Source organism: Rhamphochromis longiceps, linkage group LG18 (assembly GCF_057381845.1).
Source record: "Rhamphochromis longiceps isolate RC_006_pf linkage group LG18, R_longiceps_female_GT1.1, whole genome shotgun sequence".
Lineage (NCBI taxonomy): Eukaryota > Metazoa > Chordata > Actinopteri > Cichliformes > Cichlidae > Rhamphochromis > Rhamphochromis longiceps.
In genome coordinates, this window is record NC_140574.1 from 14,931,193 (window position 1) to 14,958,000 (window position 26,808).

Consider the following 26,808-nt stretch of genomic DNA (forward strand, 5'->3'; position numbering starts at 1 on the left):
TTGTGTTGCTAACACTTAATTGCACAAAGCATCACAATAACTTCAGAGAACAAACAAGCAAAACAGGATGAAGCTGCAGGCTTTTAAGAAGTCATTTGGTTGCTGATTTATTGTTGTTTGTTAATTCATTTTGTCATGTTTATGGGATACATTTTGTGCTGCATAAATGTCAACATTCCACATAGTTATAGTCTTACACATGCACAAATATTATGGAGTGGTTATTTATGACCGTGATTATTTCAGCCAGCAAGGGCTGCCGCTCTTAGGGGTCGCCATAACAGATCATCTGCTTCCATTTCTCCTAGTATCTAGTATTCCTAGTATCCTCTTCTGCCACATATTCATATGAATGTACTCTTCCTACATATGCCCAAACCATCTCAACCTTGTGTCTCTATCGCTCAAGCCCTCCTTCTGATATTCTCATTTCTAATCGTGTCCATCCTGGTCACTCCCAATGAAAATCTTAACATTCTCAACATTGCCACTTTCAGGATCAGCTCCTGTGTTTTTGTCAGTGCCACCATATCCCAACCAAACATCACAGCAGGTCTCATTAACATTTTGTAAACCCTCCCTTTTACTTTGGCTGCTATCCTTCTGTCACAATCATCCCAACACTCATCTCCACCAACTCCACCCTGACTGCACTCTCCTCTTCACTTCTGCTGTGCACCCTGTATTGTGTCTTGTATCTACTGACTTTCATTCCTTTTTTAACTTGTCCATCACCACTGCATACAAGAAGGTCCTCAGAGCTGATCCCTGATGTAGTCCTACTCCCACCTTGAACTCATCTGTGTCTCTGTCTCCTACTGCACCTCAGTGATATACTCATACAATACCACAGTTCCTCCAAGCACACAATCAATGACTTCTCTAGATCCATGAACACACAGTGAAGCTCCTTCTGGCCTTCTCTATATTTCTCTATATTTCTCTATCAACTCTCTCAAATATCTTATCTGTAGTGTTGTCTGTGAAGGTTCTCAGTCATCCAGATCATTGCAGTCTAAGGAGCTTGGTGAGAAAAGTGTCTGGACTATACAGCTGTCATCCGAGAAACTTCCGAGAGTGCCAGACCCTCTTGGGGACATTCCCGTAGGGCTTAAAATCTGGGACTCTCCACCAGTTGCTCTTTGAACTGAAGAAGCTTCTTAGATGAGAGGTGAAACGTCTTCAGTCCAGATGCTTTTCTTTCCAAGTTCTGTAGTGTTACTTCTTGGCATGAACCCATACTGCTGCTAACTGATATCACCTCTCTCCTTAACCTAGCTCCATGAACTACAACTGAATGTCTACATGGGATCACTCATCAGCTTTATCCCTCTGTTACCTCCTGTTTTAACTTTGCGCATAATCTTGATAAATTGGAAGATACAATAGGATATCAGTGTGCGCAGGTTTCTCTAAAATATAATAATCGAGTTGAGAATTCAGTGAATTTTAGAGGGACAGGTGCTGGAACAGACTGAGGGATGGATGGCAGACACCTCACCATCACATAAGTTCATCTGGCCTTCAGCCGACGAGCTTTAGTTATTATTGTGCATGCACAGGTATAAATATCAATTCCATGATGATTCAGATTTGTAACACCTGTGCTTCTAATGTGACAAGGAAAATAAATCTGCTGGGAAGAATTTCAACTTGAGAAATGTGAGTTATTTATTTTTAGCAATTCTTTGTGAACTGTGATTCTGAAGTTTTATACCTGAAAGGAGCCCAGTCCCAGCTCGATGTAGAGTCTGGCTGCTACTCCAGTGTTCTCAGGCAAGAAGGCAAATACAGTGTAGTGCATCCCAAACAGAGGAATCAGGAACAGGGTGGATTTTGCCAGCCTCCTGAGTGAAGCAAAAAGAAAGGACTGAAAAATAAAAAATAAGTCCAGATAATGATGCAACACTTTGAAAGATTACAGTGTGTTACCAGTATGGTCAGCTACTTTCAGTCATGTCAGAGGTACAAGTTTCAAATGCCAGACAGACTAAATGCGTCATTCAGGTTTCATCAAAGCTACAATGGTGGTGTCAGATTTTCATTACACTGACCTTTAAAACAACATCATCATCAGGCCAATCAGTGGAAAAGATTAAAATGTCAAAACACAAAACCTGAACACATTGTGCTTAGTTCAGCTCATATCACTGATGTCTAAATATCATGTAAATGTTGCCATTTAATTTCTTATGACATTTTGTTGAAACGGTTTCCCGCAAGTAATGTGGTTTGAAAAGAGCAACTCAACATCTGCTTCATCATCAAAAGACACTGAGATAAGTATCATGTTTATGCTCTTCATCATTTACTTTTCTGTATATCCTATTGAGATTGGAAAACCTAGCTGGGTACAGATCCACTCACAAGAGTATCCAGTTCATCAGAGATCAACAGACAGCTGTTATCCTAACAACTGACATGTGTGTGTTTTTTATTCTCACTTTAGTTTCCTCAGTGATACTCTCACATGTATTAGGATGTTGCAGTATATGTTTTAGTCATCTAGATAGTCAGATTAAACCATAAAATAGCTCTAATCGGAAATATTATCACAGCTTCAACTGCTTAAAGATTAAAGATGGAGGGGAGCTATCAGCTTATTTCAGGTGAATAATTTGTGCCTTTGTGTGAATGCCAAGGTTCCTCCTGAATCAAATTTAAGTTCCTACGACAGGCGGGGCTTTTAATCCTGTGAAACATTCATTGAACTGGTGGAACAATCCTGTCGCACGTCAAAGTAGGTAACATCTATTTCTGGAATCTGGAGCTATTTTTATATGCTCTCATTCTAAATTAATTCAGCTGAGCACAAATGTGCACCAGCCAGATGTCAAGAGAAAGAAGGATTCTTTCAGGTGAAGCAGGGTTTCACTGCTGCTGCAGTAGATTCATGTATGCATATATTATATTAAAGTGTAAGAAGCCGTTCAAACTTTTGTCAAGGGATTTAAACAGCTCCCCCTCACCTTTTCTTCTTACATACTACTGCCTCAGTTAGCAGTTTCCACTTAACACCCAGCAAAAGGTTTACATGTTAAAATAAATTACTATTTATCCAACTGAATTATAAAGAGTTTAGTGCAAGAAAATGATTTAAAGCTCAGCTTTATTAATGCTGAACCACTTTTCTCTGCATATGATGTTTTTAACTCACACCTGAGCTATAGGTTCCCATAAGTAAAGCCCAAAATTATCTCATGTATCCACTTGTTGGTGTTAGACACTTGTAACGTTGATCTTCATTATGGTACCATGATGGTACAGTTCTGCTAATAGCAAGTGAGCAAGTCATGGAGTTCTTGGGATGTATCATTGCAAATCGGGGCGGAAAAAAATATGATATTGTGAGAAATTTTTATTTCTGGGATTTCACATTGCCGATGGATCTATTTTTACCAAAACCATATTTTTTTTTCCTTAAAACTTACCAAGGGCGTAGATCATCTTGCATGGCCACTATGGTGAGGTGAGGCTGCTACCTCACCTGACTTATAAAAGTTATTATGTCATAAGCCAGTCTTGTTTTTATCATTTATTTTTCTGCAAAATTCTGACCGTACCATCTGTCGCAACAAAAATTCAGAATCAGACCGGGCAAGTCTGCTTCTTCTTCAAGTTATTTTCAGCCAGAGAACTGATGCTCACTGGAACTTTTCTTTTTATCTGACCACACTCTGTAAACCCTAGAGTTAGTTGTGTGGGAAAATCCCAGCAAATCAGCAGTTTAGGTAACAGTCAGATCAACCTGTCTGATACCAACAACCATGCCACATTCAAAGTCACCTAAATCCCCTTTCTTCCTCATTCTGCTTGATTTGAAATTCAGCAGGTCGTCTTGGCCAAATCTAGATCCCTACATGTATTGAGTTTCTGAGCGATTGGATAAATTGGATAAAACCAGATTTCAACCCTTCCAATAGTTGAGACATTTCAGTAAGTTATACGACTTTCATCCACATGAGAGAACAAGATTAAACGTTGGTGAAAAGTGAAAAAGGATTAGTCTTCTGGGCACAATATATGTCTGTAAAAATGTAATACACAAAATTTACAGTTGTTTCTAAATATTTGTTTGAATTTGGTTTGATTTATTCAAACCTATACTTGTGATGTGCTGGCTCACATCCAGGCTTCAAAGAAAGACGGTGAAAGTTGCAAACTCACAGAGCATATCCAATCCAAAAAAGAAAAAAAACTTGAAAGAGATTGCATCAGAGAGGGGAAGTGTGGCTTTGATCTTATTTTTCAGTCATACAAGACATTTCTTATAAGTACAAATGTAATCTGTAAGAAATCAAATTTTATTCTTGTACAGTGTTTAAATTTTAAACTTACAGATTATTAAAATGATGGTTTATCAAAATAGCACTAAGATTAAGTTCAGCACCCTATGTAAGATGTATGGATATCGAAACTAATTTATCTGATAGGTTATTTGTTCTTCATCATTTCCTGACATCACACATGCACACACTGGGGTAAGTTCAGAGCTCTTTAGAGTGCTGTATTAGCTGATTGGTGCAAGCTACTTCTTTTCTTCCTCACAATCAGAAATCTGTTCATCAGCTGTAAGGTTTCCTGCTGAGACGTATTATCAAATCTCATTTTCACTAGATAAAACAGCCTTCCTGAGCAGTCCATCCTCACAGACTCCTCTTACCTTACTGCTGCCCTAAAGGTTTTTGGTTTTCATATTAATTTACTACTTTACAGCTTCTATTAAAGAGCAGCACGCTTTTTATCAAATCAAAGCTATTATATGTCACATCAATAACTTGTGACTAGAGTGATCATATGTCCCACTTTGCGAGGGGCATATGTTCAGCATTTTGATTGGTTCCTTACATCTCATAAATCAACACTGAGTTACACTTTTCAAAGCCTGGCTCTTATCCAATAAGAGAAAGAAGAAGAGGCCGTCTCATTGGGGGCAATCAATCGTAATCATATAATTGGTTCTTATATAGCACTTTTCTACTCTGCCTGAGCACTCGAAGTTCTTTATACAACTTGCTTCATTCACCCATTTACTTTTTTCTGTGTTTAAGTGTTTTTTATCTAACATTCGCACACATCCACACTCCGATGGGCCCACTGCAGAGGAACTTGGGGTTAATATCTTGCCCAAGGATATTTAGCATGCAGACTGGAGCAGCCAGGGATCAAACCACCAACCTTCTGATTAGTAGGTGACAAACTCTATCTAGTTACCTAGCTACAGTCAGGAGGTATAGCATTTAAACTCTGAACCAAAGAAAATGAATGGAAAGATAAAAATGGCTGAAATAACTAGCATTTACTACACTGTGCAGCAAACCCAATCACAAAGTTCATTAGACTGTTGCAGTAAACTAGCACCAGTCATTTTTTCAGAGTCAGATGAAAATTTCCTGCTTTTCAACCAGGTGCTTTCAGGGTGCTAGGGTGCATGTCCTGTGTGGGCTTGTAAGCTGTTGTTGCCATGATGAACAAACAGAACAGGTGTTTTTGAGTGTTTCTTTTTCTCTGGAAAAGTTTTCATTTGTATTAATGTGATTTGAACTATTTTGTTTAATGTTTTGTCTTGTGAATTTTATGCACCTTATTGAGATTAGGAGGGTGGCCTGCAGGACGCAAATGCATACTGACTTTTCAGAATATTGCTGTCCTTCAGTTAACAGGCAGTAGTCGAGAAACTTGTTGATGCAGTTTTTTCTCTGTTTTTTGTATCACAAGAACGACGGACTGTTCTTCTATTAATTTTGACCAAAAGAGGGAATACACAAGTGCAGACAGCCACATGTAAACAGTTCAGCTAAATCTGGATCTGTTGCATGATATTTTTAAAAACCAGCTATAACAAAATTTTGCACTAGCACAACATTGTACACTGTGCCCCACATTGTCCCACGGTAATAATCTCTCCTCGTGACTCACATAAAGTGTCCAGTGTCATTGTTCCCTGTCATGGCAGAAGATTTAAGCTTTTCAACCAGAATCCGGATGACGTTGACGAAGATGACTATGTTGATCTGGAAGAGAAACATGCACAGTGGCCTAAATGGCAAAATCAGATACACACTAGTTAAAAGACATTCAGTGTTATCACAGGGGAATGAAAAATTAAAAAATCCTGTATCATCACAGGATAAAGGTGATTACTATTGAACTCGAGACAAAGTGAACCACAATGTGTCACTGCAAACGAGAACATTCACTCCGCTGATGGGCCAAATGTGTCTGAGGCAAGAAAAGTAAATACAGGAAAAAGATACTATGTTCTGGACTAGTTGATTACGTGGAAAATCAATGTGTTTATCATATTTATCACAGTAATATTTCAGGAAAAAAATGTACTCTGAATGTATACAGAACTCTGTTGCATCTCATAATGCAAAACGTAAAGAATTCAGGGAGGCTTTTAGCTCAATCTTGCAGCGTACACCAGGAAATTGGGTCGGCTCGAAGTTGGATCAGATCCTCACTATAAACTAACCACTCTGGAGTTTGTCTGGAAGTGGACCGAATCCAGAAAAAGTACAGGTGAGTAAACAACCTCGGTTAACTGAAATATTACCATGGCTGCCAGAGATGTTCATTTCTACCAACTCACTGAAGTAAAGTTATCTTAATTAACTAGTTAAACTTGTGCCAGGAACAAATGTGATTTGCAAGAAAACTTCTGTCTCTCAGTATGTTGGCAAATATTTATTAACCTTTAGCTTTGACAAAAGAAAATCTGACATCAAAGGATTTAAAAGACAAAACCACCAATACATGTTTCTTAACAAGCTCCTAAAATTTTAAAACATCGCTGGTATATTATTTAATATTTCATGATCATTGCCCCAAGGGCCACAAACTTGCACTTCCTCTGCCTGAAGAATCCCACTTTAGTGTAAAATTTCATTGTAAAACTTTAATTGTAAATCTGCCACCACAAAACAAAAAACCAGACAGGCAAGTTTATCAGGTACTTGGTGTTTAACTCCTATACTCACCAGCAGTGAGGCTGTTATTGGTCCCTTAATAATCCACCAGATGCCAACATTGTCTGTATCATCCCAGCAACTGTAAAGCCAAATGTAATGTCAGTGCAATACTAAACCTACAAAAATAGATATAATAGTTCACATGGACTGGCAAGCTGCTTTAAATAAAATGCAGAAATATGAAAGTAACAACAGTAAAAACATACCCTCTGTCATCATAGAAGAATCTGGTCAAAACCCACAGTATGAGAACTGTAGATGGGAGCCCTAAAACGTAAGGGCAGGAATTAATTATGCATGCTCTGTTTACCTGTCAAGTAAAATCAATCCGAACATTGCTCCAGACCAAACGCATCTGTTTGCTGCATATTTCTTTGTTGACAAGCATAGAAAATATTAAGTTGACTCTGTGTAAAAAAATTTCCATGCTACTTGCATCTGTTTCATGCCCAAAAAAAAAGGAGTACACAGAATATAAAAGCAGGAGACACGAGAGAGCAGGATAGTAAAGCCAGAAAGAAGCTGATAAGACGCATCAGAGCCACCGTGGTTACAGTCTGAGCACCACTCGTGTGCACACACGTAAACACACCTCAGGTGCTTTGTGTAAAAACATTCAGGACAAAAATATTTACATATCTTAACATATTCATCTGTGTAGTTTCATATTTTTTTAAGCATTATTATGGCTGTTATTGTTGTAACTTTGTATAGGGAATATCACAAGCAATCTATCACCAACCCAACATCTGTTGTCCAGGTATAAAATATGATAATTTGGGGGAACAGCCGAATTTATTAAGTAATCATCCTTTTATCAACAGCTGAAACTGCTGTGCATTAATTCTTGGGTGAAAATAAGGCGAATAAGGAAATCCTGGGTTTTCAGTAATAGCGGTTCTGTTTTTTCTTTTTCTTACCAGGTTATATCGCCATGGTAACTTGTGGGTCATGTTCAACATTAGACAGGTGAAATCACTGCCTATAGATTAATCGACTATGCAGAAGACTGCGTAAACATTCCCAGAACATGATAGTAAAATGATCTAAAGTCTTTGTGTTTGCTAAATCAACTGGCACGTTCAGGTATGGATACAGATCAGTGTCAGAATTATTTGAACTACCTTACGAGTCAAAATATGAGCAATAGTGCTCATTACTTTCTTTTTTCTGGGGGGAGTTTAACACTTGCTGTGACAAGTCGTCAGGGTTTCTTACAACAAAACTGGGATTTCATTTGACAAAATGCAATCTTGGAACCACTGATGATCATCTGACAACGATTTAGCTCTTGAGATCTTTGGAATCATTTACATTCGTAACTAATGTTTGGTGCACACAAGCTAAATGATTGAGCTAATAGGCTAGCCACTGGGTTCTCTGATGAGCTCCGCTCATCTTTATGGGGAAATTATGGTTCACCAATGGCAGTGTGGGCAGCCTGTGATCAGATTAGGTTGCTGTGGGTCCATCAGGTGCAGAGAATAGTAAACTTCTAGCACACGAAGATGATTTGGGGAAATTTGTGGAATTTTTTTGAACTTCTACCTTTTTGCTACCTTCCCTGTTCCCGCCTACTCATAAACCGATCAGCAACGAACACACTCATCCATGTCAAGCACCATGCAGCATGGATTTTGGACGACTGTTGGGAGCATATTTACATAGTTTGAAAACCCCTCTCCGTGGACAAATCCCTCCATAAATCGAAACAATCGGGGTAGCATAAACTAAGCATGACACAGGCTCTGCTTCTATGCCACAACACGGAACAAATTTTGCTTCCTCCTTCACACACTGCTTCAAATCACACCATGAATGTTTCAGAAGAAGTCTGCACAGTTCTCACCACATTTTTCTTCAAGTCAATCTGATCTATAAAGAGGACAGAGTCATTTTTCCAAACACAGACGAACTTGTGTAATACTTCTGACTGAAACAAGCTCTGTCTTGAGCTGGCCTTAAAGCCATGTATTCTCATTGTTATGGGTACTTTTCCCTATGTAACCCTCTGAACACAGGCAGGATTCACAACAGAGTCCAGTATCAGCACTGGACTCTGATACTGCCTCATCTTAAACCTGAATCAGTGGTGAAAGATGCACGATTAGCTATTTGTCCATGTTTTTTCTCAACGTGGAGGAAAAAAAACAAAAACTAAGCTTCAGAAAAGGCAGTAAAAAAAGCAGGAGACCTTGGGCCTGATGTCTCACCCCATTTCTCTCTGACAGAGGAGGGGACAGCAACGCTTTCATGTAACCTTTTTTGAGTGTAGAGTGAGCGATGAGGTGATTCAAGTTGAGTCATACAGTTCAGAAGGACAAAACAAAAACACTGTGATGTGACGTGGTGCTGTATGTGTGCATGTTTGCACTTCAGTCTTGCGTCGCTGGTTACCGTTGGAAATAAATCCTTGTAAACAAAACTTCTCAACAAATTCATCACTGCGGTACACACATCCACATACATTTAATAAATGTATTCCTTAATGATAAACGGGTGATATTAATAAGGCTTACACAGTCTGCATTTTTGCCAGCTGGCTCAAGAGAGCTTAAAGTGCACACAGCATGTTTGATACTGCACTACTGTACAGTGCTCCTCCACTCACACGGCTCAGGAGCTGAACTGGTTGCACCCCATTGCTTTCAGACTGTGTATTATGTGCCTAAACAGTTTTTTCTAATATCATAGTTTGATTTTCCTTGTTAAGAATCAGTCACTCTGCTCTCTGTAAACCTTTCACATTACTGACTGGTCAGATGCCTCCATTTCCGCCTCTTCCAGGGAACCACCCTTGCAGCTAGATTGGGAAGCTGTGGACTAACTTATTGAAATTATAACCACCTTTGTGTGACTGATTAGGCTGATTGCTGATGTCAGAGAAGAGAGAGGGGAAAGATATCCTGAGTATGTTGTACCTGCTTTGAAGCACAGCCCCAAGAAGCATTCACAATTGTAATTATGACTAATCTCACAATTAAGAGATCTTCTCCAAAAGGTTAAGGAGGTTGTTAATCAGAGATAAACTACCTGGTGTAACTTATGCTATTTTATTAATAATAACTTTTAATATTGTCTCATGCCCATGAATTCAGTGCTATTCCATTTTTAAAATTAGCAGTTCAGGCTTATAAAGCAGTGCTGCTGTGAATTGGAGCTGGAAAAATTATCACGGTTCAAGTGCAAGTTCCCAGACAAGGTGTAGAATTGATTGATTGGTAATTTATTTCAACATGTGAACAATATACAAGTACATTTAGAAAAGAAATGAGAGAAAAAAAATATACTATACAAATTACATACAAAAAAACATTCTGATTAATTTACATGTTGAAAGGGAGTGGGAAGAAGTATACACTTATTTAATCCCACCCCTGTCCCATAAATTATCAGTGAATATTTAGTCAGCTTCCTTACTGATATAATTTGTAATAAAAATAGTGAACAGATTTCTGATATACTATATACTATAATATCACATCATGAATTTTTTGTTTGTTTGTTTTTAAATAGAGACATTCACTTAATTTAAATATTTTCCTTTTCTTTATAGATCGAGAAGATCATATTTTTATAACTCTTTTTGAACAGTTTTATGTTTGGACATTGCTTTAATTCCATATTCAGTTTGTTCCATAGTTTCACTCCATGAACAGAAACACAAAAGCCTTTTCTTGTAGTACGTACCTTCATTGTTTTGAAGTTACAAAAACCCCTTAAATTATAACTTCCTTCTTTCAAAAAAAACATACTCTGAATATTACCTGGCAGTTCTTTATTTTTTGCTTTGAATAGAATTTGTGCTGTTTGGAATTTCACTATATCGTCAATTTTCAATATTTCAGACTGCAAAAATAGTGAGTTTGTATGTTCCCTATAACCTGCATTGTGGATGATTCGAATTGCTTTCTTTTGAAGAGTAAAAAGTGAATGTAATGTGGTTTTATAGTTATTGCCCCAGACCTCTGCACAATAGCTTAAGTATGGTGAAACCAGTGAACAGTAGAGAATATGAAGTGATGTTCTGTCGAATACCTGTTTTGCCTTGTTTAGTACTGCAATGCTTCGTGATACTTTGGAATGAATATATCTTACGTGAGCTCTCCAGTTAAGTTTTTCATCTATTATTACCCCCAGAAATTTATTTTCACTGACTCTTTCAATATCAACACCATTTATTTGAATCTTTGCATTTGTATTTAAACTACTATTTCCAAATAACATAAGTTTAGATTTATTCAAATTTAATGATAATTTGTTTTTATCAAGCCAGAACTTCACTTTACTTATTTCATTAGTCATATCCTCCAATAAATTCTGCAGATCATCACCAGAGCAAAAAATGTTTGTATCGTCAGCAAAGAGAACCATTTTTAATACTTTGGACACTTTACAGATGTCGTTAATGTACAAGTTGAAGAATTTTGGACCCAAAACTGACCCTTGGGGTACACCACAAGCAATGTCCATACATAAGGAGCAACCACCATTTATTTTCACAAACTGCTTTCTGTCACTTAAATAACTCCGGACCCAATCTAAAACTACCCCTCTGACACCATAACGTTCCAGTTTTCTTATTAATATATCATGATCTATAGTGTCAAATGCCTTTGTCAAGTCTATGAATAACCCAGCCACATATTGCTTTTTGTCTATGGAATTTGTGATGTATTCTATTGAATCTAATAGTGCCGATGATGTTGATCTGCTTGATCTGAATCCGTACTGACTCTCAGTGAGTAGTTTATGTTTATCTATAAATTTTTCCAGTCTGTTTTTAAACAGTTTTTCAACTGAATCAACTGATCTCCGGCAGGGATTGACAGCGGTGGAGGATTTCACTTTCCTCTCTTAACTTCCTGTCAAAGCAGCTGAGCAGCAGTTGCCAGCTACAGCATCCTGCTCAGCGTGACTCACTGTTTGCATGTGGAGCACCTTTAACAACAACCTACAACTGAGACAGCTCACAAGACCTGACGTGAAATCATAATAATGTCTGCCTGAATGCTGATGACCTACCTCTTCTTTTATTAAACTGTAGCGGCGTGCTTGTAGCCCTCAGGGTCAGATCCATTTATATCTTACCATAAATTCCATTCATCGCCTTATCAGAAATATCCCTGCCACCGTGTGTGAATGCAGCATTGCACTGGCATTCAGCGGAGGATTTAAAAAGCCCACGTGGCATGAAAGGTTTTGTTTTGCCAGCTGGACATTGCCTAAAAGTTTCAGGTAAGTGTGTTGCTGTTTCTCACCTTCACTGCTGCACTTAACAAAAGTTTCTGCTTAGCTCTGTGTGGCTGGACTAAGCTGCTATATTTTGGTAACAGGAACCATATGAGACTGACAGGAGCGGTGGAGTATGAGATTACAGGCTTGAATAGGAAAATATACAGCAGCATGAAACAAACAAAACAAAAAGACAGTGGGATGGGAATGGTAAGACAATGGAAAACACTTGGCTTAGGAACAAGGGATGAGAAAACATGGAAACCTCTCAAAACATCCATAGAAAGCTAAGAAGAAAAAAAAAAGATGGGAGAGAAAATAAAAGGGGGGCCGAGGAAAACAAGCGCTACACTCATCTTTAGGGCTGTGCTGCTGCCTAAATAAACTGCTACCAGGATTTTGGAGGCTCAGTTCTTGTGTAAAAATAGATTTCCAACCCAGATATGAAGATAATGTGTGATAATACTGACTTTAACCCCTTAACACCTAGTGCTTTATATTAGATACATGAGTTTTTGTAAGCGTTTGAGGCTTCTATCATTAGTTTAAAATTTTCCCCTGACAATTCTAAATAAATTGTAAAATAAATGTCAAATTAATATTATGTTTTTGTCAAAAGGTCCAATAAACTCTCTCACTTCAAAATTTATAATTTTCTGGGAATAGTTTTGGCTTTAAAGGGTTAATCCATTTAAGGCACTGAAAGGGGTTTTCATACTGTTCCCCTGTTATCTCCTATTCTGCAGCTGAATATATTAAATTGAGCACATCACAATGTGCAACTGATGGCACTTATTCTCCAGCAGCATCATTTATGAGAGACAGAAAAGCAACAAGACGCCTTGACTTTAAATCAGCAAAAGCCACGATGGAAACATTTGTTTGTTCTTGAAAATTATTCCTTTACCTACATTACTCTGATGTTTTAGAATAAAAAAAAAAAATCATGTATTTATTAAACTTTCAGTGGAGCTTAACACATTTTTGCTTAAATAACAGTCAATTTTTATTTTTTACTTTTTCTTCATTCATTTGCACAGTGCAAGCTGTGGAAAATTTTATTTGGATTTCTTTTAAATTACCCAAAGTCACACACTACTAAAAAAAATTTCTTTCCTGTAAAAACTTTAGTTTGTACCCCTTAAAACACAATGAAATCCCATTTAATTCTAGGAGAATTACACTTTTGTGTAATTAAAAAATAATCTGTATTAATTTGTGTAACACAATTATAGAGGCTGTGCTTTTGTACACAGAAACAAAGGAAGCCTGTATTTTAATTTGCCCATTTGACATGTCGGTGCAAATTGACAATATTCCAATGTGAGCAAAAACATCAAGTCATGGGACTTATAAACATATACAGACAAAGGACAAAAGGTGTTAATTGACTGTTTAGGATAATAAACACCCTGTTCAGTAGTCAAAACCGCAAAACAAGGCAAAAAAATTTTGACTTTCTAAGCATATTTTCAGAAAAGCAAATTGTTTGTCTTTGCATCCACAACTGAGCTTATTTGTAACAAAAAAGAAGTTTTTCTACCATATTTATAGCACCTCCCCTTTCAACTGAGCCTCTGTGTTCTATGGCCCTGTCTCTATTTCACCAATATTTGCTTTATTGCTAGAGCTGATCATGATTAACAAATGATTTTAGATAACCCTTTTGAATATTAATCTGTCTGTGGGTCACATTTTATTCTGTGTTTTTTAGTGTTTGTGTTGGAGCTACAGTGTGTGATTGTTTTTGTAAAGACAATTCAGTCACTCTTACTCACCCCATCCAATCAGGATATACCACCAGAAGTATTTCCTCTGTGAGACGAAGGTCAGAGCCAGCAGTGTCTGCAGATACATGCCCTCCACCAGCAGCCAGAAGTAATTGGCCAGGATGCTGAACTGGAAGAAAGCCACGGCTGACTTGCACGCTTTCTATAGAGAGGAAACAACAAAACAAAGTTAGAAAAACTGGATGTGTCATCATTTAACATAATAATACATCTTTTTGTGTAATAAAAGGGAAGGTAGTGACAAAAAAATATTTGATTCTTCTTCTACTTTTGCTATAACTTCAACTGAAGTCAATCAAGTACAAAGAAATACAAAATAAGCACCAAGGAACTCAAACCAATTAAAAAAAAGACAAAAATAAACTACCTAAATAGTCACAAAATCACAATTTGAGAAGACTTGCAAAAGAAATTAAAATTTATAAAACAATAAAAAAAAGGAACACAAAATTAGCAAAATCTAGAGATATAAACCAACAGGAAGATGTGCAGTACATAACCACAAAAACACACAAAAGTGTAAAACCAGCACCAAACAATAAGTGAACAAAGATAAACAAAAAAAACCCCACAAAGATACACAAGAGAATAAAAACCAAAGATGACAAAAAAGCAATAAAAAGCATGGACACCGAGACCAAAACATGTAATAAGGAACAAACACAAAGGCTGTTTTTTAAAATCAATTCATGAAAAAAGAAACAAACCTTTTCTCCAAATCCAACACACACATGTGCAAAAAAAGCACATTCAGTACATTCTATATAAGGAGATCCTGATACAAAATATATACAGGACGGAAGTGTCTGTATTCCTGTTCACTCTATAACCTTCTGACTTCCAGCACATGAATGAATCGTGCCACCTGCAGAAGTCGTCTAATGACACTGCAGTGGTTGGGTGTATTAGGGACAGGGCTGGAGTGGGAGGTGATGAAGAGCTATGTGTAGTACTTTGGCGGAAAACCACCTCCTTCTGAAATTCAGCCACTCAAAAGAGATAGTGGTTGATTTCCGGTGACTAAGCCAATTAGCATGATGGGTGACTGAAGCAGTGGACGGCTACAGGTAATAGGGTGTTCACATGAATGACAGATTGGATTCTATTTTTTGAGGAACCTCAGTTCCTCCAGTGTTTGAGGCAAAACGGCAAGACCAATTTTTAGCAGCAAGTGCTGCTGTCTGCTTGGAGGGGTGGCATCTGTGCCAGAGATGCCAGCAGGAACAACAAATTCATCAGTGGCCAGAATCTGGAGGCGTTTGAGTCACAGAGGGACAGGAGGGCATTGACAAACTATTGTCCATCATGGACACACCCACTCCATTTCACACTACAGAGCCAACAGAGTTCGTTCTCCCTCAGACCCCACTAACATAAAGACCACTTCAGGAAATCATTCCTACGGTTATACCTTCATCTATCTATCTATCTATCTATCTATCTATCTATCTATCTATCTACTGTAGATTTAAACCTATATTTTCTCATTTTTCCAATATAAAAAAAAAATCTTAAATTGTTGCTAAAAGATTTCATCAGTCTAATGAGAGTATTTCCCTCTCATCGTTTTGCCACGTGTCTTCCCCTCCTCGTTCTCTGTTTCCACTGTTAACTCAATCACACAGCATGTGGGAATCTATTTTGATGCAAACATCAATTAGAGCCCTCACCGTGGACATGGAGCAGTGGTCCAGGGTCTCATCAGCAAACAGCACGGTGTCTTTAATGAAGACGGCACTGGCTCTCAGGATGAAGGAGGCGAACAGGTTGATGTGGATGTAGTTTCTGGTGCAGCGGAACTTCCTGCGTAACAATAGCGTAAAGCATACACTGCATGTAAATTAATATTTCATAAGGCGGAAGAAGAAGGTAAACAACTTCATGAATTTGCATGTGTAAGATGATTCATAATCCTCTGTACTACAAAGGCTCTTTGAGGCTTTATCATCTGAATATATGCATATTTATATATGCATAGACTCAATACTTGAAATGTGCAATTCACTTGTATTTTTATTTTTTATTCCTATTTATTCTATTTATCCCCTTTGTATATTTTATTTATATTTGTCTCTGTATTTATATATGTGTGTGTGTGTGTGTGTGTGTGTGTGTGTGTGTGTGTGTGTGTGTGTGTGTGTGTGTGTGTGTGTGTGTGTGTGTGTGTGTGTGTGTGTGTATATATATATATAACAGTTCTGTAACTGTAACTTTGGTCGTTGCTGTGCTTTTTTTGGAAGTCGAATTTCCCAGAGGAACCCACCCGAGGGATTAATAAAGTTCTATCTTATCTTATCTCTTATCTTATTTTCCTAAAATTATAAGATGCTGTCCTAACCACACAAATCCTGAATGTGTCTGCATCATAGAAATTTCCCCTTTTATTGGCCTTTTGTGGGTGCAGATCGTGGTGTGTGCCGCTCTGGTCTAACCTGAAGGCTGCGAACACCACGATGGCTGTAATGAGGGAGATGAGTGACGTGGCGTAGCCTACGGTGTAAACCTGTCTGAAGGTATAAAGGTAACTCGTCTGGAGACAGGAAAACAGAGAAACCGTTAGTTTAGAAAAATATCAAAATAAAAGTCTGAAGCTGTGAGTCTGACTCAGATTGCTGCAACTTCAAGGGTTCTTTCTTTATAAGATTCATGAATGAATAATAATTTGTTTAAGCTTTAGATAGAAAAAGCAGTAATTATGCTGAAACACTGAAAAAGATGTATTTTTAACTGTGTGGTTATTTAAATATATAAACAATTTCAGGACCTGTAATTTCCCTTGAGTTGTTTACATTTATTCCTGGAACAAAGGTCCTCACAGCTAACTACAAATAGGTCTGACATAAAAAGGAAACAGCGATAGAGGAAGCAGAAACAATATGTTCATCCTTCATTGACTGGCATGATTACAACCACATGTCCGTATACCTCGGACTCAGGCTCGCTGTCATCGCTGAACGCGCAGGCCTCCTCATAGGGTGGATACATTTCCGACCAACCGTCAGCAGTACAGTTCCTGTAAACATACCCTAATGTGGGGAATCCAAAGAGAGAACGCAAGGAGACAGTTAATTTCAAGTGTTTCAATCGCACAAATATATGAATGTTGTTCTTTTATTATTTTTTGTGCCCTTCCTGACACAACCCCAAAAGGATTGGTGTTTCCTTCCAGGAATAAACCGGAGGTCTTTTTGTTTGCAAGGGGAATGTGCAAACCACTTGGAGCCACTTTTTCTGTCTCAAGAATGAAAGCGGCAATTTCAGTTCAGTTTATGGGTCGCATAACCACTGCATGGGAACCTGTAAATAACACCTTCAAATTGTTTCTTTCTTATAAAGACATATAACTACCTGCTGAAAATGTTCACATGTAATGCACCATGCATTTGCAAAACATGGTGATGAACACCCTGAGATCTCAACAATGTTCAGTCAGTCTCCTGACCATGAGCTTTCAACACGATGCTTGGGTGAAACTGCTAAATGCCCTCTTTCTCTATAATTTTGGCACTTTTCAAATCCCTCCAGTGGGACAGTCTGATGGGCTAGTTCTGACCTACAGGCTGTTTGTTTGACAGCCTGGGTTTAGAAGCTCAGTGAACCTTTTTGTTACACCAAGTGTCCTTTTCTGTCTTGGTTTTTAGTCTTTTCATACATTTTACAACACAACTGACTGACAATACGAGCTATTTTAAATCTACCTGAATTAAAATGTGTTATTCGCATCCCTTTTTGTTGTGAAATGCTGTTGAAATTACACTCTGGCTCCTTTGGTCGAGTTTAACTTTTAGGATTTTTGAAAAGTGAAGAAAAAGGTGTTGTATGAAACCTACTGAAACCTACTGAAACTCTGCAGGTATATTTTCCTTTTTAACTTCAGGGCTAATAACTGCTACACCATTATCATCTTTTAATTTCTTTTTCTCCATTATATTTGAAGCAAATCCTCTACTCAGTCTATTGAAGCTCACTTTGGTCTCTTCCAACCTCTTTTGCAAATATCTGGTCCTTTATTGTCTAAAGTCTCCACTGTGCTTTCTTCTGACAATATATCTGTTGTTCAGCACAAAGCAGCAGTTTACAGTGATTTTTGACTAATGACACCAAAAGCAACACTGTGAGATGGAACAGAAGTTGCTGGCTGGACAGTTAAACAATATGCAGAACCTCATCCATAATCTCAGGGCAGCCTATTTTCACACTGCAGCAGTTTTTTCACAAAAACATATCGAAGAGACGTACTTTAAGTAAATGATATGCTTCCCGGCAGCTGTGTAAAGGGGGAAAAAATACGAATATTTAGAAATTTGCAAAATGCTTGTGAAACCATGAGCTGATTAATTCCTTTGTAATTAAATATTGAATCATAATTGCTTTACAAATCAATCAAAGCAATTTTCCTGTAGACTCCTGGTGAAGCATAGGGCCACAACAACACCACGCCAACGGACTCTGTTCTGGGCCGTTCTCTTCAGCTGGGTCCACGTCATTCCGGCGGCCTTCACTTCGCTCTCGACAGATCTTCTCCACGTCTGTTTGGGTCTCCCCACTTTCCTTTTTCCTTGTGGGTTCCAGTCCAGTGCTTGCTTTGTGACGTTGTCGATTGGTTTTCGAAGTGTGTGGCCTATCCAGCCCCATTTTCTCTTCTTGATGTCTTGACCGACCGGGTTCTGGCTGGTTCTCTTACACAGGTCTGTGTTCGAGATCTTCTCAGGCCATCTGATGTTGAGGATGTGTCGAAAGCACTTGTTGATGAAAAGCTTACCCGGCTCGCTGAGGAGGCAGAAAAGACTGGCCTGAAGATCAACGTCAGAAAAACAGAGGTGTTGCGGCTGAACAACCGACAAGAACATCCACAGCAGCTACAGGGAAAACACTTGGTGGAAACTGACTGCTTCATCTACCTAGGAAGCATAGTCAACAGTGATGGTGGCGCAGATGAAGACAAATCAACAAAGCAAGGCTTGCATTCAACACCCTGCGACCCATCTGGAACTCCAAAGCCTTATCTCAGCACATCTTCAACACTAATGTGAAAGCAGTCCTCCTGTATGGGTCCGAGATGTGGCGGGTGACCAACACCACTACCAGCAAGATCCAGATTTTCATCAACAATTGCTTTACACGCCTTGTTTTAACCTACAAGCTTTAAGTCATCAGTCCGGTACACTTGCACCAGTATTTCTTCTCTGAGACTATTTCGGTCCATCGTGCTTTGAGTCAAAAAACTTTTTATTCTTTTATGTCCACTGACGTCTGCTTTTGGTTAAAGTTCATTTGGATACAGCGGGTGACAGGAGAAATTCATCTGGTATTTGTGGGACTGTGTATTTAAATATCTTTGCCAGAGATAGCGCATAGGTAATAGCAGAATTGCTGTTTAGCAGAACAAAGATGCATAAAAATAAATGACAGGAGGGTTTTTTTCTTTGTTCGTTATTTCCTCTGAGCAAACAGAAACCGACTGGAGTCCAAATGCTGCAAACTGTGCAGCTGAAAGCAAAGCCTCTTGTTTGTTTGGGTGATCAGCAATTCAGATCATAATGAGCCGTTATTTCCATCAAGGTAAAGGAGGAAAGAGCATTACTCGTTAATTAATGTGGCTTTCCCTCCTCTAATGGTCCTGTAACAATACAACAGACCAATATTGCTGTCTGTGTGCGTCATTTTAAACGTTTACTTGTTGTCCTATAAGGACCAGTTTAATAGTCGCAAAACATGTAATTGTTTTAACCAAAGAAAAAGCTAATAAAAATCTTAATGTGGATATATGTGCATTATTTACACACGTATGTGTAAATATAAAAATTGCTAAATGCAAAAGCTCATTATTAAGAAAGAATTTATTTCTCATGGTGTCACAAGGACTTTCTTTGAGGAGACAGCAGCCGAAAAGGATGTCAAATTGTGATGAATGAACCCTGCAGACAAGATTTCAATCCACTTCTGCCAAAAACATCCTAGAGCATATTATGTGTGTGTGTGTGTGTGTGTGTGTGTGTGTGTGTGTGTGTGTGTGTGTGTGTGTGTGTGTGTGTGTGTGTATTCTTGCCAACAAACATACATGAATACATGCTATGATTCTCCAGCATTGACTCCAGCCTGCTTTAGCTCTGCTGATTATCCAGCAGAGCTAAAGCTAATACTGGTGCGACAGCACAGCATCCAAGAATCGGATTTTTACATTATATTATTTTAACAATGCTGGTGATCAGATGATTTGGCTATGAGGATCTGTGCTTTTCTGTGTTCACTGAGGCTGGTGCAGGAACCAACCTTGATTGCTGGAGAAATGCTGGAAGACTTCAGAGCAGGACAAATTGACCACCTGCCCAACCTCAGCTCGCAGCCAGCACCCGATCTCATCCCATTCTGTTTTACATCCTGCAAACAGAGACAGAGGGAGAAGCAGCAGAAAGTTATTAATAACACTGTCACAATGCTGACAGTATAGACATTCAGGTGCTCAAGATTTAGTGCAAAATCCAGCTGCAAAGCTGAACATCTCTTTTGTCAAGCTTTAGTTAGAATAACTCTACTTCCACAAACCGCATCCTAAAAGTTTGTACTTATATTTTAAACTTCATAGGTAATTAGAACAGGTTAAATTCACTAAATTTATGCAAACATTTACAGCTTTACTTAGTGGCTTTCCCAATTGCAATTTTTACAAAATGTACAGTACTGTTCAAAAGTCTTAAGCTACCCCTCATATGTTTACAAATGGGAAATAGGTGCAGCCTTGCTTATTTTGCAAGGTGAAGATCCCAACAATCAGTCAGCCCCTTATGAACAAGCACAAGCGTCAATGGGAAGGAAAAACTCCCTTTTAACAGGAAGAAACCAGCAGAACCAGCCTCAGGGAGGGGCAGTTTTATCAAGTTTATAAAGTTTTATGAAAAAAGAAAAGTTTTAAGTCTAATCTTAAATGATATGTGGCTTGAGATTTGTATAACTTAACTATTAAAACACGACTATTCTGAATGTTACTTGAGTATATTTTCAATGCTGGACTTTTAATTAATTAGCTTCAGCTGATTAGCTCTGCCAATCTGTCACACCAATCTGGAAAAATAGCAACGAATCACTATTCCATTCTCTCTCGTCTTCAGGGCTCAGACTGTGAAACAGGAAGCAAACTTTGTTTTGAGTCTGAAAACCTTCTCGTGTTTTCTGATAGTGTGTGTGAGTGTGTGTATGTTTGTGTGTTTAGTCCCCATTGCCGCATTTGATCACAAATACCTCCACAACTATTAAACTGACATTACAGTTTGTTTCAGACATTTTTGTGCCATTCAGGATGATTTGCAATTACTGTGATGATCCCCTCGCCATCAATCACAATCATTATGTTTCAAAGTTATTGTCATACGCACAGCAGAGAAACATGTTTCCCTGTACAATGAAATGTATGCTTTACTGTCAACAACAGATGTCAAACAGAACAATCCACATATAAAATAGATAAGTAAAAGAAATAATCATTTAAAAACATTTTTTTGAGAAATACAGTAGAAATACTAGATATGTAAATAATATATTTACATTTGGAAAAAGAATCTGAGCTCCAATAAGCTATGTAGATATTACGCTATATGCTACATCAGTGTTTGTATTATCTCTGTTAAAGTACCAACATTATCTGGTGTCTTTATGTGCACCACGAAGGAAAAATGAGATCTAATGCTTTTCAGTCGTCCGTCAACAGCCTCAGCATCTCGCATGTTTATGAAAGACTGAGTACATCTCAAAAAGCCCTGAACTCCAGCAATGTTATGAAGAGTTCCCTGCAGCGTGACATACATCCTGCTGTTTTATTTATGAAGAACGGAGCAGACGCATTTAAACCTCAGGCCTTCATGTGCAATAATTACAAGGAGGTATTTCTGTAGTCTATTGATACTAGATAGTGGAAAAGGGGTGGGATTAAATAAGCTTATGCTTCTTCCTGCTCCTTTTTGAACATGGACGTTATTTGGAGTTGTGGTTGCTCGTTTTCCTTTTGTTTGCTTTGTTCATTTGTCTCTTTTAATTCTATTTTTTTTTTTATACTTTTTCAACATGTTCAAAATAAAGATTCAATCAATCAATCAATCAGTACATTCAGGTGACCTGATTGCCAAGTCACGTATTCACTCTCGTATAATTAAAATTGGGTATTTATATTAATCCTGACCTAATAAATCCAAAGTGATGCATAACACCAGCTGACAAGTCCCGTCCACAGTCTTGTAGCTGTGATTGGCCCACATTAAAAGCTTTCACTTTTTTTTCCATCAACTACATTCTATATAAACCGCGGATTACTCGGTTTAACGGACTAATTCATTTTTCACTGAGTTGACAGATTTGACAGGAGAAAGTGGATGATTGGATGGAGTAGCTTGTCTGATCAATTTTAATTGTGCTGATAAACGGAGCGTGTACTGCACCAAATATCTGCAGTAATCTCAGATAAATGTCAACAGCAGTGATGAATTAAAAAGGCAATGTAAGCAGATATTTTTCTTCATTTACCCCAAAGGCTGAGGTGAGATCAAAATAAATGTCAAATACATTTTAAGCAGGAAATCTCTTCTCTGAAAAAAAGGAAAAAAGTATCAAATCCTCAGGCACCATAAACTTCGAGGAACATAAAACAGTTTCGGAGGCTAGAGTGATTTCTGAGTAAAACATAAACACAGCCCGCCTGCATCTGAAATGGAGATTACTGCTCTGCACTCGGCAGGATGTTGGTGAGGCAAATTTTGTCCTAGTGCTGCCATTCATTTGATTGTATTTGTGACCCTTTATGTAATAAATACTTTCTTAACTGGTGACTGAAAAAGGGAAAAGTATACCAGAGGCTGTATGTGAGAAAATAAGCAGTAAGTCACTTAAGATATAATTTTTTATTGCCAAATCTCCAAGTTGCTCTACTTTCTCAAATCTGGTGACTCATTTCAGTGAGCTTGTTCAGTTTGGGGTTTCATGTTCTTTCCTAGAATTGCACTTTATGATAACCTAGATATATAAAAAGTAATATAGCACATGATGTAGGTCCGATGGCCTTAAGATACCATTTGAGGCGCAGACGGATTGACCTTATGTCCACTTGTGAGTGGGTTCTTCAAAATAATACCTTTTCAGGACAAACTAAGTCAGGAAAAGATGACAGCTATGGATGCATGTTTTCCATCTACTATACATATCTGTTATTAGGAAAATGGCAGAAACTTAACATTTTCCAAACAAAAAACTGTGCGGTGCAGAAGACACAACGATGATATGTTTGTATTTGTCAAGCACAGAAAAACCCTGAATGAAAATCTGAAGTTCAGCTTGGATTATTACCTACAGGCCATTAACTTTTTGGATGGATTTCAGAGGACAACGAAGGATGCCTGCAAACCTAAATCATCAGAAATAGGACTATCCGAAACCCCATGTAACATGCAGACAGTTTTCATTACCTTCTCATTGAGAAAATCTCTTTTAGGATGTGAGACTGAGACATTCTGATCAGGACTCCAGAATCCAGTCTATGAGCAGCATTTCGCACAGATATAAATCTCAGGTGTTCACACTGGCTCATAACAAAGTTTTATAACTCGAGAGAAGCAAATTGATCAGCTCTAAACCAAAGCAAGAGCAAGCTCATAGACCTTACTTTGCCGCATGCTACAGCATCAAAAAGATTAGAAAGAAAAAAAGGGAAACTGCTGAGAGTAATAATACTTTATGAGAGATTTTTACTGAACTCCCAGGAATCCGCTTCAGACGCACGGCAACAATCAAGGACAAACTAGTCTGGGGGCCTCTTTCTGCTCCAAACCAGAAAATTGGAAGTTGTTGTTGTGGTAATTGCAATTAATGTGAGAACCTGATGAAAACTGACAATTTTAAAGATGTGTTTATTATTAAAATCTGCCCTAGCACCAGTTTACAAACTGCTGATTAGTTTATTCTTAGTTTGTTCCCAGAGTCTCTCAGTTCTCCCTGGATGACTCCATCAGGGTTTGTTTTGTGCCTGTTTGTTTTTGTTAGTGTCCATGGGCGGGACCCATTTAAAAACACGGTAAAAAACAAAAAGATGATCCAAAATCAGGTCATTTAAAAAGGTAAAATAAGACTCTAGTCTAGTAGTTTATGTCATGGTCCGTGGGAGCAGTATCTGGGGAGTGTTCGTGTTGCCTCAGTGGCCACACCCTCGGGTTGGACCATCAGCATCACACCTGTATTCCATCCCAGGCAGCAGGGCTATTTCACCCAGCGCGGACGGCTGATCCACCCCAGTCCGTTAGTCACTCTTGGTAATAACTTGGGTCTCCTAAGCTCTGAGTTTTTCAGGCATTTTGTTACCTGTGTTAATATTACGCCCTCCTGCCTGTTCTGCGTGCAAGAGAACTCCCTCGGTCTCCGTCTTTCCCTGCTAGGATTTTCCCACGGACACTCTCCCCTCCGAGCCCCACGGTCTGACTCTGATTATAAGCCGCAGCATTCTAATTCTTCTTTAGTTTTGACTCTCCGTTCTCCTGCACCCAAGTAATTGTTTCCCCTTTCTGTTGCATCTTCCCACGATCCCGATCACGGCTTCCCAGGGCATTTCAGTTCCCGGTTTCCTCAGCTTGAGTTATATTCTCGTTCCCTTGGTTGTTCCTGGACATTTATGTTAAAGAAATAAATCTGTACATAGTTCCCGTGAATTTTGTATTGAGTTTGCCTTTGGGTCCCATCTGTGAGTGTAAACCTTGGTTCCTGACAGTTTAATCCATTTAAAATATTTCTCTAGCTGGGCCCGCGTCCCCATTTTAGCATTTTTTAGTAGATAAAGGCGAATGGCTTAAACATGAATTGAGCTGCAGTTCGGGGAAGTCCTCTGAGGGGACTTGCGGCAGCTCCCGGGCCTGGCAGATTCCCATGTACTAATGAGAAGTGAAAGAACTGAAAAACGGAGGGTGGGGCATGAAAACGAGAACGAACAGCTTGTAGAACTGAGTGGTCATATATAGATGAGAACCGGAAGGGGCGTGTTCAGAGGCGTGGTCACACTCCTGAAATTCAGATAATTTATCTCCAAGTAAACTTTTCCTTATTTTTCCCACCTTTGTGATTTCAGGTAACAAGCAGGCAGAAACAGTAAGGCAGCCTGTGGGATTACATCAGAGAACAGTTGAGAAAAAAGAAACCAGTGTATGATAGAAAGCTACTGAATTATGTAAAAGTGACAAAGGGCAGCAAAGATGTATGTAGAGAAACCGATGAAGCTAATGAGATTTCTACACGTACAGAAACAATCGCTTGTTTCTAAAGGTTATTATGTATCAATAGAAACATATTTTTACCTATTACAAGAGCAGAACTGAAAATTATTATGCTCATTAAAGAAGCATTACAAATTATCCTGTTGACTAGACTATCAACATCCTTTTTCTCCCTCCTGCCTTATCTCCCCCCCTTCTTCCTCCCTGTCCTCCTCCATATGTCCCTTCATCCCTCACTCCCTCCATCTTCTTCTTTATCTACTCATTGTGTTCTTAATGTTAATGTTGCTCATTTTTAAAAGAATTGTGTATATTTATTGCATTTTGCTTGATGGTTGTGTGATTTCTGCTGACTGTACAACAAATTGCCGTTTAAGGACAAAGATTTCCTTCATCCTTGACCCCCTAGCTTTCTCATTCTTCTCAACCTTCCTTTCTCGCTTCTTCTTATCTCCCTCCCTCCCTGTCCCCTCTTTCCTTCCCTTCCCCCCGTCATCTTTTTCTACAGTTCTTCACTTGATGTCTTCCTACCTATCTCCCTCCCTGTTCAACCCTATCTCTCTCCATCCTCTTTCCCTTAATTTTCTTCCATCTACTTCCCTCTCAGTCTTCTTCCCTATCTTCCTCACTGCCTTTCTACCCCCATTTATTCTGTCCCTATCTTGTTCCTTACCTATTTTCCTCCCTTCCTCTCAATCTTCCTCTTTACATTTCCTGTCCATCATTATGTTTATCCTGGTCAGCTGTTTTTCTCATGTGTCTCCACTTCCCCTGATCACCTCATGTGTGTATTTAAGTCCTTTGTCTCTTACTGTTCATTGTCAGGACGTCTGCCAATTTGAATGAAGATACAGAGAAAGGAAGGCTGAGAGTGTCATGGCGGGGTGCGCCGGTGTGATTGTTAGAGTGGACCCAAAAGCAGACACTGGAGGAAGGAGCTGGTTTGCAAACAGAAGATAGGGTAGCTGAGAGCCTTTATTGCATCAGCCCTTATTTATTTATATATATAGATATATATATATATATATATATATATATATATATATATATATATATATATATATATATATATATATATATATTACATTTTATTTAAAAATAGCGCCTTTCAAAGCTCCCAAGGACACTGTACAACAGATAAAAACACAGAAACTGGAAATATACACAATAATAAGAATAATAGATAAAAGTTAGAGCATACAGAGGTTTAAACATAACCAATTTTAAACAGATGAGTTTTGAGGGTGGACTTAAAAAGAGGGAATGAACTAATATTTCTGAGGTCGGGGGGTAAGGAATTCCAAAGTCGAGGGGCAGAGCAACTAAAAGCCCTGCCCCCCCATTGTAATCAGACGAGCGGAAGGAACAGAGAGAGAAAGAGAAGATGAGGATCTGAGGCACCAGGATGGGAAGTTCATCTGTACTAAATCGGAGAGGTATGGTGGAGAGAGAGAATGAATAGCCTTAAATGTATAGAGGATTATTTTAAAATGGATGCGAAATTTAACCGGGAGCCAGTGAAGCTGCTTCAGGATTGGGGAGATGTGGTGGGTAGAGGAAGTTCTAGTA

At 38.5% G+C, this 26,808-nt stretch overlaps 1 protein-coding gene across 1 annotated transcript in view; it reads right to left on the reverse strand.

Annotated features, from left to right (window-relative positions):
* Nucleotides 1-26,808, reverse strand: part of ghrhra (growth hormone releasing hormone receptor a) — a 48,239-nt gene that overhangs the window by 7,364 nt on the left and 14,067 nt on the right. Inside the window, exons 3-11 of the mRNA XM_085389696.1 lie at nucleotides 20,273-20,380; nucleotides 16,925-17,025; nucleotides 16,432-16,529; nucleotides 15,670-15,802; nucleotides 13,988-14,141; nucleotides 7,181-7,241; nucleotides 6,984-7,053; nucleotides 5,920-6,014; nucleotides 1,718-1,847 (exon numbers count right to left, since the gene is read on the reverse strand). Of these exons, the coding sequence (XP_085245822.1) occupies nucleotides 1,718-1,847; nucleotides 5,920-6,014; nucleotides 6,984-7,053; nucleotides 7,181-7,241; nucleotides 13,988-14,141; nucleotides 15,670-15,802; nucleotides 16,432-16,529; nucleotides 16,925-17,025; nucleotides 20,273-20,380 (950 nt within the window). The remainder of the gene's footprint in view (nucleotides 1-1,717; nucleotides 1,848-5,919; nucleotides 6,015-6,983; nucleotides 7,054-7,180; nucleotides 7,242-13,987; nucleotides 14,142-15,669; nucleotides 15,803-16,431; nucleotides 16,530-16,924; nucleotides 17,026-20,272; nucleotides 20,381-26,808) is intronic.